The sequence below is a fragment of the Phalacrocorax aristotelis genome, chromosome 22 (genome assembly GCF_949628215.1).
Source record: "Phalacrocorax aristotelis chromosome 22, bGulAri2.1, whole genome shotgun sequence".
NCBI classification, from domain to species: Eukaryota; Metazoa; Chordata; class Aves; order Suliformes; family Phalacrocoracidae; genus Phalacrocorax; species Phalacrocorax aristotelis.
The window spans coordinates 6,242,884-6,260,586 of NC_134297.1; the positions used below are offsets into that span (position 1 = coordinate 6,242,884).

General features: G+C 54.7%; 1 protein-coding gene across 1 annotated transcript; it reads left to right on the forward strand.

Annotated features, from left to right (window-relative positions):
* The first annotated feature begins 319 nt into the window (after positions 1-319).
* Positions 320-17,528, forward strand: ADAMTS8 (ADAM metallopeptidase with thrombospondin type 1 motif 8). The gene is made up of 9 exons (XM_075116258.1): positions 320-1,257; positions 8,882-9,121; positions 9,364-9,496; positions 10,009-10,176; positions 10,352-10,650; positions 11,201-11,384; positions 11,693-11,865; positions 11,955-12,130; positions 13,938-17,528. The coding sequence occupies exons 1-9, from the start codon at positions 655-657 to the stop codon at positions 14,668-14,670; spliced, it is 2,709 nt and encodes a 902-aa protein (XP_074972359.1). The 5' UTR covers positions 320-654; the 3' UTR covers positions 14,671-17,528.
* Positions 17,529-17,703: the final 175 nt, after the last annotated feature.

Sequence of the window (17,703 nt, forward strand, 5' to 3'; positions counted from 1 at the left end):
GGGCCCAAAGCCCTCTCTGTCCCTGGCTAAGTGAAGGACATGGGAACGGCCGGGTAAAACCTCCCGAGGCACCTTCTAACTTGCAGGCTGGAAAGAGATGCTCTCCAGCTGGCGAAGGCCTGGTGCTTTCCAACAGTGAAGCGATGCTGGGGGAAATGAGAGAGGAATCGCCCCCTCTGGGGCAAATCCTCCCATGGTGGGGATGTGAGGTAGGGGAACCCGGGTGCCAAACCCCAGTCCCTGGGGCGGGACCAGATCCCTGAGCTCTTCTGGGCAGGATCAGGCCACGGCGGGCGGGCGGGCAGGGGTTAATCCTGGGAGAGTAACAGGCTGGAGTTGACACTTGGAGGCAGGCGGGGCTCCCGGAGCCTGATTGGCCTCAAATCGCATCCAAAAGTGGGTTGGGTTTTTTTTTCCCCTTTTTTTTTTTTCCTTTTTTTTTTCTCTGCTGCTTCTTTTTTTTTTTTCTTTTTTTTTTCTTTCACTTCTCCTCCTCCCCCAGGGTCTGGCTGGCAGGGGAGGGGAGTGGGGAGCAGCGAGAGATCAAAAATAAACCTCTTATGTCAAAGCCGGGGGGAGAAAGTATAAATACAGCGGGCTCCGCAGCCGGCGCGGAGGCTGCGGGGGAGCCGCCGAGAGCCCGGCGGGGCGGCGATGGGGCGGCGGGCGCTGCTGGGGGGCCGGGCTCCGCTCCACCTGCTGCTGCTGTGCCACGCGTGGGCGCTCCCGCCTCCTCCCCGGGAGGCGCAGCCGCTGCTGCCCGCCCGCCTGCCCGCACCCCCGGGGCAGCTGGCCCTCCGGCTGGCCGCTTTCGGTCGCGCCGTTGTCCTCCGTCTCCGCCCCGACGCCGCTTTTCTGGCCCCTCGTCTCCGTTTTCAGCGTTTAGGCGGGGGGCGGCGGCCACCGGGACGGAGCCCGCCGCGCCGGGGATGCTTCTACACGGGAGCCGTCGAGGGGAGCCCCGACGCTCCCGCCGTGCTCAGCCGGTGCGGCGGAGGGGGCTTCCGAGCCGCTTTCCTGCTCGATGGGGCGGCTTACGAGCTGCAGCCCCTCGGGCAGCCCTCTCCCGGACCGCCCTGGAGGCGCCTGCACCGCCTCCAGCGCCGCGCCGCCCCGCCGGGCTCCCACCCCGCCGCCGCCGCTCCCGGGGAGCCGCCGCTCCGCCGGACCAAGCGCTTCGTCTCCCAGGCGCGGTACGTGGAGACCTTGCTGGTGGCTGATGCCTCCATGGTGCGCTTCTACGGGGAGGACGTGGAGGTAAGGGCTGGCGGTGTCCCGCGTCCCCTCCGTCCTCCCTCCGTCCTGCCCTGCATCCCGCCGTCCCCTCCTGTCCCCATCCCTGATGCCCCTCTGTCCCCTCCTGTCTCCGTCCCTCCACCCCCACTGCCCCTCTGTCCTTGTCCCGTCTCTGTCCCTCCATCCCTGCTGTCCCTCCATCCCTGCTGCCCCTCCATCCTTGTCCCATCTCTGTCCCTCCATCCCCACTGCCCCTCCATCCCCTCCTGTCTCCATTTCTCCAACCCCACTGCCCCTCTGTCCCCATCCCATCTCCATCCCTCCACCCCCACTGCCTCTCTGTCTGCTCCTGTCCCGTGTCACCCCTCCCCTCGCAGGGACAAGCAGCCCCCAGATGCCAGGGACCACCTTGGGTGAGTGAGTAGGGAGCTGGGGATGGATGGGGTGGGGGACCTTGCCTCTGTGCCCACCTTTCCTTGCTGTGGAGGGGCTGTAAATCCCCAGAGCAACAGGCTGCAGGGTTGATCTATGGGGTCCAGTCAGTGTTGGGGTACCCTTTCCCAGACCCAGCATCCGTCCTGGGGAGCCTTTGTCAGCCCAGGCTGGATACCCATCATGCCCCATCAGCCTGGGGTCCCCATAGATGGGGGACAGAGTGGGTTAATGCCTCTCTTGCTACAGGGAAAGAGCCACTTTGCAAAGCAATGGGCTTAACTCCCTTCCGGACAGGAGCTTGAGCCAGATAGTAAATAAACCAGGGGCTGAGTAATGCGCAGTCCCACTCCTGAGCCACCTGTTAACAGCCGAGCAGATGCACGAACAACCCTTTCCCCCAGCCACCACCACCAGAAACTTTCCCCCTCCTTCAACGTGCTTCGGCTGCGGAGACCCTGCCCGTGGCCAGGCTTTGTGGAGGCCCCGGGATCCCGGCCTCTTGGCCCCCCACATCCATCTCCAGGGCTGTTGACAAGCCGCTTTCATCGGCACCACGTTATTTTTCATGCCCCTTACAAAGCCAGCTCCCCGCAGCGATGGGTTGTTCGGGTCCTTGGGTCCCAATTCAGGTTCGCACGGTCTGAAGCGCACTTGGGTCTTTGCAAGGGATAACTGTGCACTGAAGTTGCTCATCCTCTGTGATGGGTTTTTCGGGTACAGGGCTGTTAGAGGAGTCCTTGAAGCTGGAGCTTAGCGGGGAGCAGCTGAAATCACAGGCTGTGCTCTGATAGCCTGGCTTTGCCATTTCTGCCCGCTTTATCTTTCCCCTGGGGGCTTCATCCAGCTTCTCCGCTCCTAATAAAGCAGTGTTTTAATTCCAGCCCTGCTCAGGCAGGGCTGGACCTTGAGAAATGCCAAGCTTTGGAGCTCCAGCTGATTTCAGCTGCCCAGCATCACTCAGGTTTCACCCCTTGCTTGGTTTTGCTTGCATATCCAAAGCCAGGCTGGCAGGAACAGATAACGGAGGGTCAAGGAGCGATGGTTGCTGCATTTGGAGACAATCGCCCCAGAGCTCACAGTGGTCAGAAATAGAGTTACAATGGAGTAACCTGAATTTTTAAGCAACAGGCGTATAAACAGAGGTGGAAATTACTTTCTCTGTAGTGTAAAGCTGGTCTCTGACTCCCCGGGAGGGCAGAAAAAATAGTGTATTGCATCTTCTGCAGCCAGCTGGGCACCCAGTGGTTTTAAAACAACACCCGAGGCTCTGCCTCCTGCTACAAATAAGGTGATATATTTTGGGAGGGGGGAACCCTGATAATGCCCAGCTTGGGCTGGGGAGAAAAGCAGCAACCGTCCGGGTAAATCTGTGCTGTGGCAGCTCTCAGAAGGCTGCTGAGCTGCACATAGGCACAACCAAGGGACTGAAATGCTCGTCGCTTGCCCTGGTTTGGCTGGTGATGCTACCTGGTAGGTCCGTGACAGCTCCCTCCTTAGTTATCAGTAACTTTCCAGTCTGCTTGGCTCCCATTTTATCATCACCGCCTCCTTGTCCCCAAGAGCAATATCTTTGTGCCAGCTCCCAGGGTCTTTCTTGATGGGAAGGAAGCCTTTAAAGGTCTCATTTTGGATGAACAGGGCAATAACATATTTATTCAGGAGAAAACTTCAACCAGCTCTCATGTAGCTGTTAAAAATAAGCCACCTGCTGTGTTTCTGTGTCTTTTGTTCTCAGCAACAAAAATGCAGGGAGAAGCATGGTTGCTGCTAACTCAGGAGACCAAATAGCCCTCTCGCTTCTCTCTAAATACCTATATTTTGCAGGCCAAAAAAAGTGATGGCTTGCTCATGCTGGGGAGATCTTCGAGAGCTGACTAGGAGATAGCCAGGGAGCAGAAATGTTGAGTCAGAAGAAACCATATTTATATAGTGACTCTTCTTCCCGTAACCACACTTTAATTACCAAATATTTATTAAAGGTCACAAGCATTGTTTGTACTCCCAGTTATTTTCTTGCATAAGCTGTAACAGCTTAAGCGGAAGATAGTCACCATAAGATGCATTCAAGCGTTGCACGTTATAATCAATGTCGTGCTGTCAGGAAAATGCTATTAATGATTTATTTCTAATCAATCTGAGCCATTAGAGCTCAGCTGTTAACCTAATTTAGATAACAAGAGCTTAATTCTACCTCTATCAATACTTATGTAAGCCAGGAGGAAATGATGAAGCAAGAGCAGAACCAGACCTGAAATTTGGGGGTTTAAAGCTTCTGGCTCGACGGTTGCAGGAGATGGGGTATTTGGGGAGCATTAGCAGCAGGACAGTGCCGAGTAGTAACCCCTCTGAGGAGCTGGCAGGTCGTGGAGGACTTGGCAGGACGAGACCTGCAGTGATTAACAAGAGCTCCCTTATATAGGGATGGACACATAAGTTATTCTTTGCATTTTTCCTACAGAGGACCCAAAACGCTTGGGGAAAAAAAAAAGGATTTAAGTGGTGGTTTTGAGTATGGGAAACTGAGGCAGAAGGCAGTTCAGGGGCTAATCCCTCTGATGTGCAGAAGGAAGGGCATTTGGGCTGAGCACCTGCAGAGGTGCTCTGCAAGTCTCAGGGGGGTGTTTGCCGAGACACCTAAAGCAACAGGTGGTTGCAAAAAAAAAAAACGCCCGCAGCATCCCCAGCCAGTTGGCAGCAGAATCAGATTCCTGTGGTGGGATTCCTCCAGTCTCTTGGGTGCAGATGAGATGTATTTCCAAGCTTTCCTCTGCAAACTTGATGGCTATGATGCCTTTTTCTTTCCTCCTTGCTCTTGCAAGCAAGGAGTCTGCGATTCCTGACTCCGAGAGCTGGTAATGACTGAGGACCACGGCAAAATCAGATCGATCTGATTAAGCTGGGATTCCTCACCCAACTTCTGTGTTTTCTCTGGGCAGGTTTATGAGGTTTTAGGAGTGCTGTTGCAATCCCTTCCCTCTAAGACCAGGTGGGGGCTGGAGCACGTGGCACAGGGCACTGCTGGGGTCCCACACACGGATTGATCATCAAAGTGACCTCGGAGGTAAAGCCAAAGCCACCCTGGAGCCTCAGGTCCCCTCATGTCCAGCTCCTAGGCTCGCTTTAGGATATTTTGCAGCTTGAGCACGTGAGTTCCCTTAATCCCTTGACAAAAGGAGCTGGCCCCTCCTGAGCCCGTCCCAAAGGCAACCCGGGTGGGATTAAAGTGGATCTTTGCAAAGCAAAGAGGGACCTGAGCTGATGCTGCCATCCGCCAGCATTGCTGGTGCTTTTCCTCTGGGATTTGTCCCCCCTTGGCGTGACCCCAAGCCTGCATCCGCTTTGGTGCCAGGGGTCGGAGGAGCAGCCAGCCTCCCTAAACATCCCCCCGGCCGATGCACTCGCTTCCTCACGTCACCCCGTAATGTTAAACAGCTGCCGCGCGTTTCAGCCCCGCTGCTGGCGTGGTGACCACCGATTATCAAGGGCTTCAGTATGAACGGTGCAGGGTGAAGGGAGCAGTTGCCCAGGAGCAACTGCAAACTGCAGTGCTGCAGCTTCTGGATGCTCTTGGGATGAGGTTTTGCTTTGTGTTCATCCGTGCTTGCAAAGAGGCGGTGGGGGTCCCGCGTGTGTCTCAGTTTCCCCTGCTCTGAAAAGGGGTAATTGCTTCTTTTGCGGGTCAGCCCCAAATATCCAGCAAGGAGGGAAAGAGAAGGGGGGGAAAAATCATGTGGCAGACAGAAAAGGCATGGGGCAGAGAGCTGGGAAGGCAGAAGGGCAGCCAGGCATGCTGGCAGGCTGGCAAGGTGTCCCCCTCTCCTCCGGCTTGCCCCCCATTCCCCTTGGCTGCCACCCACGTTTTTGCAAGGAAATTCTTGGCCTGGGCTTTAAACTGCAGGAGGAGGCTGGCAGGGCGGCTGCTGGCCGCTGCGGGTATCCGCGCCGGGGGCCCAGCGCGCAGACATCGCTTCAGGGTAGAGAGACAGGCTGGGATATGTTTTTACCGGTTGTTTTTTAAAAGCTGGGCAGCCCTCGCATCTGACCCCGTGTTTTCTTCCTTCCATCTGTCTGCACTCCAGAAATCTCAGCAATTGGGTTTTTTTTTTTTTACCCCTACAGAAATGCTGGCTTCTAGGGAGAAAGGAGGGAGGGGGAAAAAAAAAACAACCAAACAAACAACCCTATGAACAAACAAACAAGCCTACAGCCCCGGTTTGGGTTGAGCGTTAATCTCCGTGAGCTGGGGAGTGTGTCGGAAGGAGGCAAGTCACGCTGGGGTGTTGTGCGGCGCTCCCTGCCATCCTTCTGCACTGGGTGGGTCCGGTGATATTAGATCATTATGTGCATACCACAATAATAGTTAGTGTCTGTGTAAGAGCAGTTTCTCCCCCCAAAAATAATAATAATAGTGAAAAAAATCAAAACAAAACAGTTCGGGGATCTCTGCAGACTTCAGCTTCCAAGTAGTTCCCATGAAGGAGAATGTCAGCAGAGATTTTGCAAGAGCCTGTATCAGAAAGTGAAATCCTTCAACATTATCAGGTTAAAAACACTTCAGTTCCCCGTGCTCTGATTTACATTTATTTTTTCCATTGCTGACCCTCTGCGTGTGCTGTTTGCTGCTGGCAGTCTCGCATCGGGCAATGCTGGCAGCACCTGTGTGTGCCTGGTTTAGGGCTCTCCCAGAAGCAGCGATGCTGTGGCAGGAGGGATATTGGAGCTGCTGTAATGCAGGTGTGTTGGACAAAAGGCTTCCCCCCTCGTTTTGAGGCAGGGAAAATGGGTGGTCTTTGATCTTCCCAAGAGCAGAGGGAGCCAAGGATTGCAGCCAGGGAAGAACACGGTAGGAGGTTTTGGGGGGCACCACTGGGCAGCAGAAAACCCTGCGCCGCCTCTGCAGCGGGGTGGCTCAGCTGCGATGCTCGTCCCTGGCCCTGCAAGCCCTGCATGGGGCAGAGGAGGGATGCTCCCGCAATCCTCGCTTGGGCTGGTGCCCTCTCCCCCGAGAGCAGGTAAGGGGCTGATTTTCCAGCTGCATTTACCAGTCGGACAGAAATCCTGCCAAAATCTGCTGGGGTGCCTGGTGGGAAATGTCAGGGAGGTGCCTTGCGCCCGCTGTGCTGCGATGCCTTGCAAGGAGGCAGAAACCAGTCTGTTTGCACCTCTGGGCTCCCCACACCCGACCCCGTGGCTGCCCTGCATCTGAGCCTGATACCCACATCCTCGGCCTCGATGCCAGGAAGGAAACCCTGGAGAAGGCGGCGTTCCATCCTGGGTGGCTTGTCAAGCCAGAGCCTGTTTGCAAAGGCACGGGGAGGACGGGACAAGCGGGATTCAACTCATCCGCAGCCGGTTGTTGGCCAAAAGTGCTCAGTCAGCCTCTCCTGAGCCCTGGGGATCCTGTAATTTGCTTTTGGCCCCAGCTCCAAACGCTTGGCCAAGCCAAGGCGGTGCAGGTGGATTGCCGCTCTCCCCGGAGCAGTCAGGGTCCATCCGAAACCCAACGAACTCCCGCATGGTCCAAGGATGGGTATAAATAGACACCAGATGGTGGAACAAGTGAATTTGACCTTTTAATCTCCACTAAATAGCTGTTTGTTCGGTTCGCTTTCCATCTTCGCTTTCCAGACGAAGGGAAGGCAGGCGGATGTTTTCCAAGTCCCTCCGTTCCTGCTGCTGAAAGAGTTTCTTGGCTGGATGTAACCCTGAGGATGCGAGGGTTGGTGTCCCGGGGGATTTGCAGTAGGGACTGAGAGATCCCAGGTAACAACTACCAGGATGGAGAGAAACCTGTAATGGGTTAGAAAAGGATGGGGCAGGATTTGCTCCCTTGGAAATGAGGGATGATCCCATGATGCACAGCTCCAGCACAGAGCCTCCTTCTAGGTCTTCACACGTTTAATTTTAGGAAGGCTTTATGATATTTTTAGGAAGGTTCCCGATGGACTTTCCCTGGAGGAGGGTAAACAGTCCCCTGGAGCAACCGCTTGCGGGGATCTCACTTGGGTTTCTTGCCTCGGCGGTGACTTCTCTGTGACATTTGTTGCATGCTTCGGGCTGGGATGTGAGTCATGTCGTGGAGATCTGGCCAGTCTAAATAAACCAGTCTATTCAGTGCTCCCATCATTCTTGCCGGGGCCTGCCCTCGGATAACGAGCCAGAGAGGACTTGGGATAGTCTTGCTGAAGCAAGATACCAGTTTACATGGAGCTGCCAGTGATGGGATAAAATGTGGCAGAATAATTTAAAGTAGCCACAACCACCCTGGGCGAGCGGCTCTCAGAACCGTTGCTGTTAGGGGAGGCGTGTATCTCCCTAAATATCTCCCTCATTTGCTGAGAAAATACCATTTTGTGCATATCGCTGTCCCAGCAGCATCACGATGGATAAGCGCGCGGAGCCAGCTCCGCTCGGGAAACAAGGATTTTGGGTGAAACTCAGCTGTTGGAGAGGACTTCCATGAGTCCTCCCATTTTAATTGGGTAGTGGCACTGAAGCGAGACCGCGGGGTGTAATTTGTCTGGGGAGGAGAGAAGCCACTTTCTCTTTCCCAATACTATATTGTGTAATAGCTGCATTTTTTTCTCCTGACTCTGGTGCCGTGAACGGGTGCCAAGCAGAGGAGGAATTTTGATGCTCCGATAAGATGTTTACATCAGCCTAAACATCCCTGGCGTGTTTGACATATTAAGTAATCTCTGGTTGTCCCGGTCGCTCGAGCAGGGGGTGCTGCTGGCCAAAGGCTTGGCTGTCAAAGTGCTTTGGCCTCGGTTTGTCGCCAAGGACGTTGGGTTCAAACCCTGCTGACCAGCACGGGCAGGAGTTTTACAGCCGTGCGAGGATGGTTTTGCACCCATGGGGGGGGTTGTGCACGAGGCGGTTCCTGCCCCAGGGCGACGAGAGCAGGGTTAATGGTTTAGGGATATGCAAGAGCACTCGCTGGGACACGTGAGGTTGTCTGGAAGGGTTTCTGGGTGCAAAGGGTTCTGGCAGGTGGAGAAGGGGATGCAGGGGTGGGCTTGTCGTGCCCGTCCTTCCTGCCGGCACAAGGTGTGTACAGAAAAGGCAGCACTTAGTCCATCAACCCAGGCAGAAGCCTGAGTCAGTCTGGATCATAAATTAGGTTGCTTTCTCCTTTCCTACACAAAAAAACAGGGCCCTGAGGTGAAGGTTTCACCCAGGCTTTGCCTGCCCCTCTCTCCCCCCGCAGAACCACGTCCTGACCCTGATGTCCATGGCTGCTCGCATCTACAAGCACCCCAGCCTGAAGAACTCCATCAGCCTGGTGGTGGTGAAGGTGCTGGTGGTGGACGAGGCGGCGGCGGGGCCAGAGGTGTCCGACAACGGCGGGCTCACCCTGCGCAACTTCTGCAGCTGGCAGCAAAGGTTCAACCCCCCGAGCGACCGACACCCGGAGCACTACGACACTGCCATTCTGCTGACGAGACAGGTCTGAGGGGTCCCTTGGGGGTGCTCTGGGGGAGGGAGGAAAGGGGTTGAGGTGTCTCTGGAGGGAGGGGAGGGATCCCCCACCATGCAAAGGGTGGAGCTTGCAGTAAAGCAATGGCAGGGGTGTGTGCATCTGGGGTGCAAAGCCCCAGTGGGTTGCCCAGTTCTGCTCAAAGATGTTGGGGCTACTAAACCTGGGACCCTTCACCCTGCCTTACCTTCCTCGGTGCTGCTCACAAACAGGACTTCTGCGGACACCAAAGCTGCGACACGCTGGGAGTGGCAGATATCGGCACCATGTGCGACCGCAACAAAAGCTGCTCGGTGATTGAGGACGAGGGCCTGCAGGCAGCCTACACCCTGGCTCACGAACTGGGTAATGCATCCCTTCCCGAGGGGGTTCTGCTTTTTCAGTGCAGCGTGGCCAGCCCTGCTGCCAGGAGGGGATGTAGTGCAGCCCAGCGCCCACGTCTCCCAGCTGGGTGCCACCCGCCAAGCCTTGGGCGGCACTGAGGAACTTCTGGCACCAGCGGAAGCTGGTTTGCAGCAGCAAATACGTTTAGAAGTCCTTGAGTTGGTGTAAATTGGTGCAATTGCCTGATATAATGAGCTAAGGTGGGCGACCAAGCACTTCTGCCCCTTGGTTTGCTGCTCCTAGAGATGTACTGACTGATTTGGGCTGCTTTGCCCTGCATTCAGCGGGCTGTACCTTTGAGAGAGAGCAAGCGCTCGCTATTTTGTTTATCGCTTCTGAGTTATCAAAGCAAATAGCTTTTGCAGCAATAGGAACTGCTTAATAACTTATAGATGCTCCCAGCTGCCCACGCACCATCTGCAGCAGAGCAGGAGCTGGGAAGCTGCGGCTCACCGATGCTCTCTGCTCCCCAGGCCACGTGCTCAGCATGCCCCACGATGACTCCAAGACCTGCGAGCGGCTCTTCGGGCCCCTTGGCAAGCACCATATGATGGCTCCTCTTTTCATCCACTTGAACAAGACCCAGCCATGGTCCCCTTGCAGCGCCATGTACCTCACTGAGTTCCTGGATGGAGGGCACGGTAAGGAGCCTCATCATTCAAGAAAGCCTTTTCCTTAATTGCTCAGGCTCTTTGCAATGCCTCGAGGGGTGTGTGGGATGAAGGGGGTTCCAATGAGACCACAGGCAGAGGTTTGGGGTGTCCTGCTCAGTGCAACCCATGGCATCAAGCCTTGATGCCTCTCTGCCTTGCCCAGGCGACTGCTTGCTCGATGCCCCGGCCGACCCCCTCTCCCTGCCTGCCGAGCTGCCCGGCCGAGGAGCCCTGTACAGCCTGGACCAGCAATGCCAGCAGATCTTCGGCAAGGACTTCCAGCACTGCCCCAACACCACGGAGGAGGACATCTGCGCCCAGCTCTGGTGCAGGACAGGCAGCGGGGAGCCCCTTTGCCACACCAAAAACGGCAGCTTGCCGTGGGCCGACGGCACCCCCTGCAAAGCCGGCGGGCTGTGCTGGGACGGCCGCTGCATGCCACAGGATGCCCTGAAGCCCCAGGTAATGGGGGGGACTGGGGACTGACGGGCTGGGGCTCGACCTTTTGCGATTCCCAAACCTCTGGCCCCAGTCCTGCCATCTCCTGGACTGTCTTTGGATTTGCCTGATTTGCTTTCTGGTTATCTCTCCTTCAACAGCACCTTTTGTTAATCTTTATTACTGGCAAGTCCAGCTCGTAGATAAATGCTGCCGTGCCTTTTGTCGAGGCTCAGGCTGGTCTGAACCAGCACAAGCAGCCACAGTTCTGCAATTAAATCATTGCTTTTTGCCCTGCCGAGGGAACTAGTGGTGATTTCCGAGTCAGTCAGCAAAGTACTTAAACCCAAGCTTAACTTTAAGCATGCGAACAGACTGGTGCAAGTCAGTAATAACTTCCTGTGAAGTATGCACTTAAGTGCTTTGGTGGATCAGGGCCCCTGCTGGTGATGTAAGGAGAGGAGCTGGGGGGTGATTTTAATGTTGCTCCAGACCTTTGCTCTCCCTGGGAGCGAGCAGCTGGGGATGGATGAGCTCAGGGATGGATTTAGCAGCTTCTCATGGCCTCTTGCAGCCGGCGGTGGACGGCGGCTGGGGCCCGTGGAGCCCCTGGGGCTCCTGCTCCCGGACCTGCGGCGGCGGCGTGCAGTTCTCCTACCGCCACTGCGACAGCCCCAGGCCCCAGCACGGCGGCAGGTACTGCGAGGGCCAGCGTGCCAAGTACCAGTCCTGCCACACCAACGAGTGCCCGCCGGATGGTAAGCCCAGCTTTGCAAAGCCACCTATCTGCACAGCAAAATGATGCAATTCCCAAATGCACGCTCACCTCCTGCCCCTGTTTCTCCAGAACCCATCACCAGGGATTGCTCCACTCTCCCCTCAATATTCATAGTTTTGGGGGACAATAGCTTTCTGCTGGGGGCGGTGATCCCCCCCCGGCTAGGCGGGAGGTGTGTGGCATCCCTCCTCTGCTTGCTCACTCCTGCATCTGTGTGATGGCCGACTAGGACAGCGGTTCCTGCCAGCTTCCCCTAGCTTTTGGGTCACGTTTTGCCTTTCCTTTCAGGGAAAAGCTTTCGGGAGCAGCAGTGTGAGAAGTACAACAGCTACAACTTTACGGATCTGGAAGGGAATCGCCTGGAGTGGGTTCCCAAGTATGCGGGAGTGTCACCCCGAGACCGATGCAAGCTCTTTTGCCGAGCCAGGGGAAGGAGCGAATTTAAAGTCTTTGAGGCCAAAGTAAGATACCTGGTGATGATAACCAACCCCTCCTTACCCTGTTTCGGACCAAATGCCCTAATTGCTCCTCCCCATCCCCAATTTCCTAGGTGATCGATGGGACGCTGTGCGGACCGGAGACCCTCTCCATCTGCGTCCACGGCCAGTGCATCAAGGCTGGCTGTGATCACGTAGTCGGGTCCTCCAAGAAGCTGGACAAGTGTGGGGTGTGCGGCGGCAACGGCTCCACTTGCAGGAAAATATCTGGCTCGCTCAACCGATCCAAGTAAGGCGCCGGGTAGAAGGTGCTGGCAGAGATGGGCTGGGGGAAGAAAAAACAGCTTCCCCTCTCATTCTTTCTTCTTTTTTTATTGCAAAAGTGCTAGGCTATGAATATTAGGACTCCTTCTAGGTCATGTGAAGCCAGTTCGCTTTCTGCACCCAAAGCATCCCATCTAGCTGCAGACCTTGTCTGCCGCAGCCGGGTTCGAGGAGTGCTTGGCTTCCCCTCCATGCCGTTAACTGGGCTTTGCAGCCGTACAAACACCCTCAACCGGGTGGCCTTGCCAACAGCCTGGTCTCCTCCCCAAGCTCCGGAGCTTGCGCTAAGTTTATTTCGGGGCAACGTTATGCAAGCCAAGCAGAGTTTATTTCCTAAAATAATAGCTGGTGCTGACGCTGGCGATAGGCTCGGTACACCACTGCAAGTAAATCTGCTGCCCCGAGGAGTCTACAGTGTGCATCTCCCCCCAATGCAGTGAGGTGGACACATATTTCAAGGGCTGATGCAGGATATAAATAGCTCAATAACTCTTCCCTGGGCTTGGGGGTGAATTTCAGTGCTGGGACATGGTATCGAGGCAGCCGCTTCCCTCACCCAAGATCTCCGTTGCTTTGCCAAAGAGTTGAATTTAAGGCTTTTGTTGAAAAGTTCGTAACAAAAGCCCAACGCGGCCAATTCCACACGGTGAGGTGACTCACGCAGCCAAATTAGATTTCCTAAATGGTTTCCTTCCAGGGAGCCAGCTGAAATGGGGCTTCCACTCTCCTATGAATTGTTTGTGGTTGACTAAAGAGAGATTAACGTGGTAGCTATGGCCAAGAAGAGATCCCATTAAGATCGGGGTTAGGGATGCCAGGGTCACTGAGAGCAGAGCTTGACCCGAAGGCTTTGTTCCAAAATACTCTAAACCTAATTACTGACCACAGCATCAAACGTGAGGGTGCGTGGAAAATGATCCTGCCAGCCCCACGGTGTGAGTCATGCCAGGGTGGCATTTTATTATAGTAGCAAGTAATTACCGTAGCGCTGGGTGCTGAGGGCTTGAGTACCGAAGCCTTCCCGGTGCTGTCCCTGGAGCCGTGGCGCTCCGGGGGTGGGCTCTGGCTGGCTTTGCAGGGAAATCCTCTCCCGGCATGTGAATGTGCTCTGTGGCCTCCAATGGGAGCTCTGCATCGTGGTGGTGGCTGCAAAACCCTTCCAAAGTTGAGCCCAGGGTGCAGAAGCGCCCGCCCATGGATAGGGATGGTTTTGCTGCCTTAGTACTTGCTGTCTTCTAGGACAGGCTCTCAAGTTAATACCAAGTAATCTACTATATGAGATGTCTGTTGGGTTAACTGTTTAACTGCTGATCCGGTTTTAGCAGCAACATCTGGCCAATGTACATAGCCTCTGTGCGTACAATGCCAGCAGCGCCCAGACTCTCTCCTATTCTGTCCTTCTATACCTATATCTACTGATAGCTGATGCTATCCTTCAGCATCCCTGCCGACAGCAGCACTGGGCAGAGCCAGGCTTTTAGTCCCAAACACTTCACCCATTTCAAAAGAAAGGGAGTACGGGGAGCCTCCCACCAAGGCTGGTAACCGTGGGGCTGTTTGCTTGATTGCATCGCTCATTTTTGCATGTAATTCAGCAAAATCTCCCAGCCGAGCACACATCTGGCACAACTGCAGTATTTCCAGCTCCTGGGCGCTCTGGGTTACAGAGAGGTGGCTTCAGAGCCACGACCCCACTCGCAAAGTGCGATCCCCTGCATGCGTCTCCTCTTAATAAGTCCAGGAAAATAACCATGTCCCTTCGCCCCGTGCAGATACGGCTACAACGACATCGTCACCATCCCCGCCGGAGCAACCAACATCGACATCAAACAGCGCAGCCACCGCGGGGTCCGTCACGATGGGAATTACCTGGCCCTGAGGACCCTCGAGGGCAAGTATCTGCTGAATGGAGACTTTGCCATCTCGGCCATGGAGCAGGATATCCTCATTAAGGGGACCATCCTGAAATACAGCGGCTCCATGACGACCCTGGAGAGGCTGCAGAGCTTCCGACAGCTCCCGGAGCCCCTGACCGTCCAGCTGCTGACCATTGCCAGCGAGGTCTTCCCACCAAAAGTCAAGTACACCTTCTTCATCCCCAAGGACGTCCCTTTCAGCAAGCAAAAGGGCAAAGAGAAGAAGTCGGCCAACGTCATCCGCCCGATGCTGACCTCCCAGTGGGTCCTGGGAGACTGGTCCGAGTGCTCCAAGACGTGCGGCTCCGGCTGGCAGAGGCGGACAGTGGATTGTCGGGACGTGGAGGGTCAAACCTCCTCTGCCTGTGACAAAGCCCTCAAGCCTGAGGACATCAAGCCCTGCGGAGATGTCCCCTGCCCTCTCTGGCGCCTGGGTCCCTGGTCCCCCTGCTCCCAAACTTGCGGCGAGGGCGTGCGGACACGCAACGCCTCTTGCATCGATTACACCGGTAAAATCACCACCCCGGAGAAATGCAGCTCGCCGGGGCCGCCGCCGGCCACCGCCGCCTGCGTGCTGCGGCAGTGCTGAGCCGCGCCGGGACGGGCTCGGCAGCGATGCACCACGCCGGCAGCGCCGGGGCAGGACAGCGAGGATGCTTGCTCGCCAGAAGAATAACCACTCTCCAGCGGTTCATCCCCACCCGATCGACATCTACCTCAGAGGGGGGAAATAACGGCGGCAAAACGGGGAGGAATCACTTCTTTTTCTTTCTTTCTTCCTTTCTTTCTGGCTGGTTGCTCACAGGCAAGTTGTAACTTAAGGGAAAAAATAAGTGTATCGGTAGGGTGTTTCCAAAGAGCTGTTGTTAAACGTGGTTGCAGACTCCCTTTGTAAGGTTCGCTGGGGTTTGTCGCTGGAAAAAAATGCGGAGCCTGGCTTTGCCATTGCCCGGTCCCAGCTGCAGGTCAAGGAGGTCCAGGGCGGGCAGATTTGCCGATAAAATCGAGATCCCTTTGCAAAGGGCTTGGATCGGCTTGCTGTCCCCTCCCTACAGCAGTGTGGGTGTCCTTGAGCACGAGGAGCACTTTATCAGCTGTGACTTTAGCTTGGGAGATAACTCGCTCATTTGCCTGGGACTGGGAATGAGCTGAGGGCTGGATCCTGGCATGTGTTAGGCAGGAGGACAGGTGAGACAGTCATAGTGGTTTCTGCTGGATTTATGATCTACGAGGTGATAAGTGCCTGTCTCCAAACACCCTCAGCATCCGCAGTAATTCCTAGAGCCGCAACCCCGTGCCTTGATTTCCCCAGCTATAAAACCAAGGCTTAATTATACCTGATCTGGCTTGCAGGGCTGCCACGAAGACTAATTAATTAGCAATTCTGCAGTGCTTTCACTGTGAAATGCCTATTGCGATACCCCATTCCCCTTCTGAAGCAAACCTTTGGGCGTGCCAACCTTTCCTCTCCCATCCTTGGCTTTCAGTCCCCTGTGTGCTCATTTTCTCAGCTCTGCTTTAACTTTGGAGATAATTTGCTGACCTGGCTTGCAGCAGGGATGAGCCCAAGATCTGCAGATGCTGAGCCTCTCCCCAGCCCGCCACGGTGACCGGTGCTGCTCTTCACCTCTGCTTTCCCAGGATACATGAAGATGCTCGCATCTGGCACCAGACCCAGCCTTCCTTGAACAATTCTTGGTCTAAAGCTGAGTCTGGCAAGGCTGGGGCTCTTACTTTCCCCACAGGGAACAGCCAGACACCTCTCCCCAGCCCGGCCGCTGTCTGGTCCTGGCACAGATGGCTGCTCAGTCCCTCAACTTTCGACCTTTCGAAGCAACTACCGTCCATGTGCTGGCAGCAGCTGGTGCCAGCGGGGATGGAATTTGGGAAGGTTTTGCCATCACTGGACAAGCGATTTGGTATCTCCAGGCTCCTCTCTCGATACCCCTTGCCACTTCCCTGCAGGTTCCGTAACCCTGCCTTGGATCCCCTTTTGGCAGCAAAAGGTTGAATTTCCGGTGGGAACAGCCTTTTTCTCGTAGCAAGAGAAGGAGGGCTGGAGGAGGAGGGCTTGAGTTTGCACTGCCTGAGCTTCCCCATTTGCAATTGCGTTGCGAATCCTTTTTCTTGTCTGTTTTGCCTGAGCTAAGCTCTTGTGAGACCCTTTTCTCACTGGCCAGGCAGGTTTGGGATGGGGCTGGGGAGTGTGCCGCTCCCCCAAAACCGTGCGAGAAACCCTGCCATTTATTTAAAAACCCAAGATATTCAGCTTTTTATCTCCCGTAGGTGATTCCTATTGAAACCAAGGGGGCTACAACCAAGGACTGAGGGCAATTAAAAAACAAAATTTAGGAAATTTAAAAAAAAAAATAAAGGGCAGCTGCAGAGTTTGGATGCAGAGCTGTTTGGGCTGTTGTTCAGACCTACCTTCGGGCAATGTTCTGTGTCTGCTAATTAATCTCCAGGAATTTAAGCCCTCTCTCGCTCTAAGAAATAGCTGGATGCTAAAGTCATGTAGCTTTGCAGGGTTCTTTTCTTTTTCCCCTTGGAGTCTGCGAGGGCTTTAACTCAAAGGCCAGCGTGTGTTTCCTCGCCAGCGCCGTAACCAGCCTTTAGGATGGGTCAGAAATTTCAGCCTGAGACAATGCCAAGGAAAACGTCTGTATTTATCACACAGGAGTCGTTGCAAGCCAGGGGTCTCTTCCAGTATTTTATATTCGCTGCGCGGTTGCTTAGCTGGAGCTTCCTAGATGCAAAAACTCCCTGCCACGGGCAAATCATGCTGCTTTTCCAGTGAGGAGGAGGACGGGAGCGGGGGGACCACGGGCAGCGATGCTCGGTTGAGGTGTGAGGTCTGGGTGATGTTAAGTGGGACTCCTGCCCTAGCCTTCCCATAGAAACACGTAGCCTTTATGCTGATTTAAGTCAAAGAGGTTATATATTAGGATATATATATGTATATATATGTTTCCCTTCAGTGAAGGATTGTAGCAATGTACTGAGCCTCTTGTGTTAGGTATTTATTATAAATTTCTGTTTGGTTTTGTACAGTAGCTGTCTGGAAAGGAGAGGGGAAAAAAAAAAAAGAAAAATTTTTTTTAAAAAAGAAGACTGTCTGTGTTTTAACATGCTGCTCCCACATCCCCACTCTGAAACCTGCAGCGGGGTCGGAGAGGGGACGTCTCTGCTCATCGTTTAACCACTTCGGTATATGGCCGGTGTCTCCCTCCTCCCCGGTGCGCCCAAATCAGGGTGCGCTTGCCAACCGAGCTGCGTAAGCATAACGAATCCAACCAAAATTAAGCTTTGGACTTCCACTTTAAGGGGGGGAGGAAGAGGAAATATTTTGCGGTTTTTAGCCTTTTGTTTGTATTTGTTTTTAACTTTGAAAACAGTCTGTTTGTGACTCTGCCTTTACCCCTTCAATAAAGGATTTCCTGCCTCTTACCTCTTTGCATTTGTCTCTTTGCACTTTTCTCAGGATATACTGGTTTTTTTATCTCCAAGAGCAATAGTTGAAGTCTCCCTTTTCCATGGCTTATTCAGCTATAAATAAATGGTTAATTCCGTTTTGAGGCGCTAAACCAAAACATTACGTGACAGAGCAGACAAAACCCAGGGA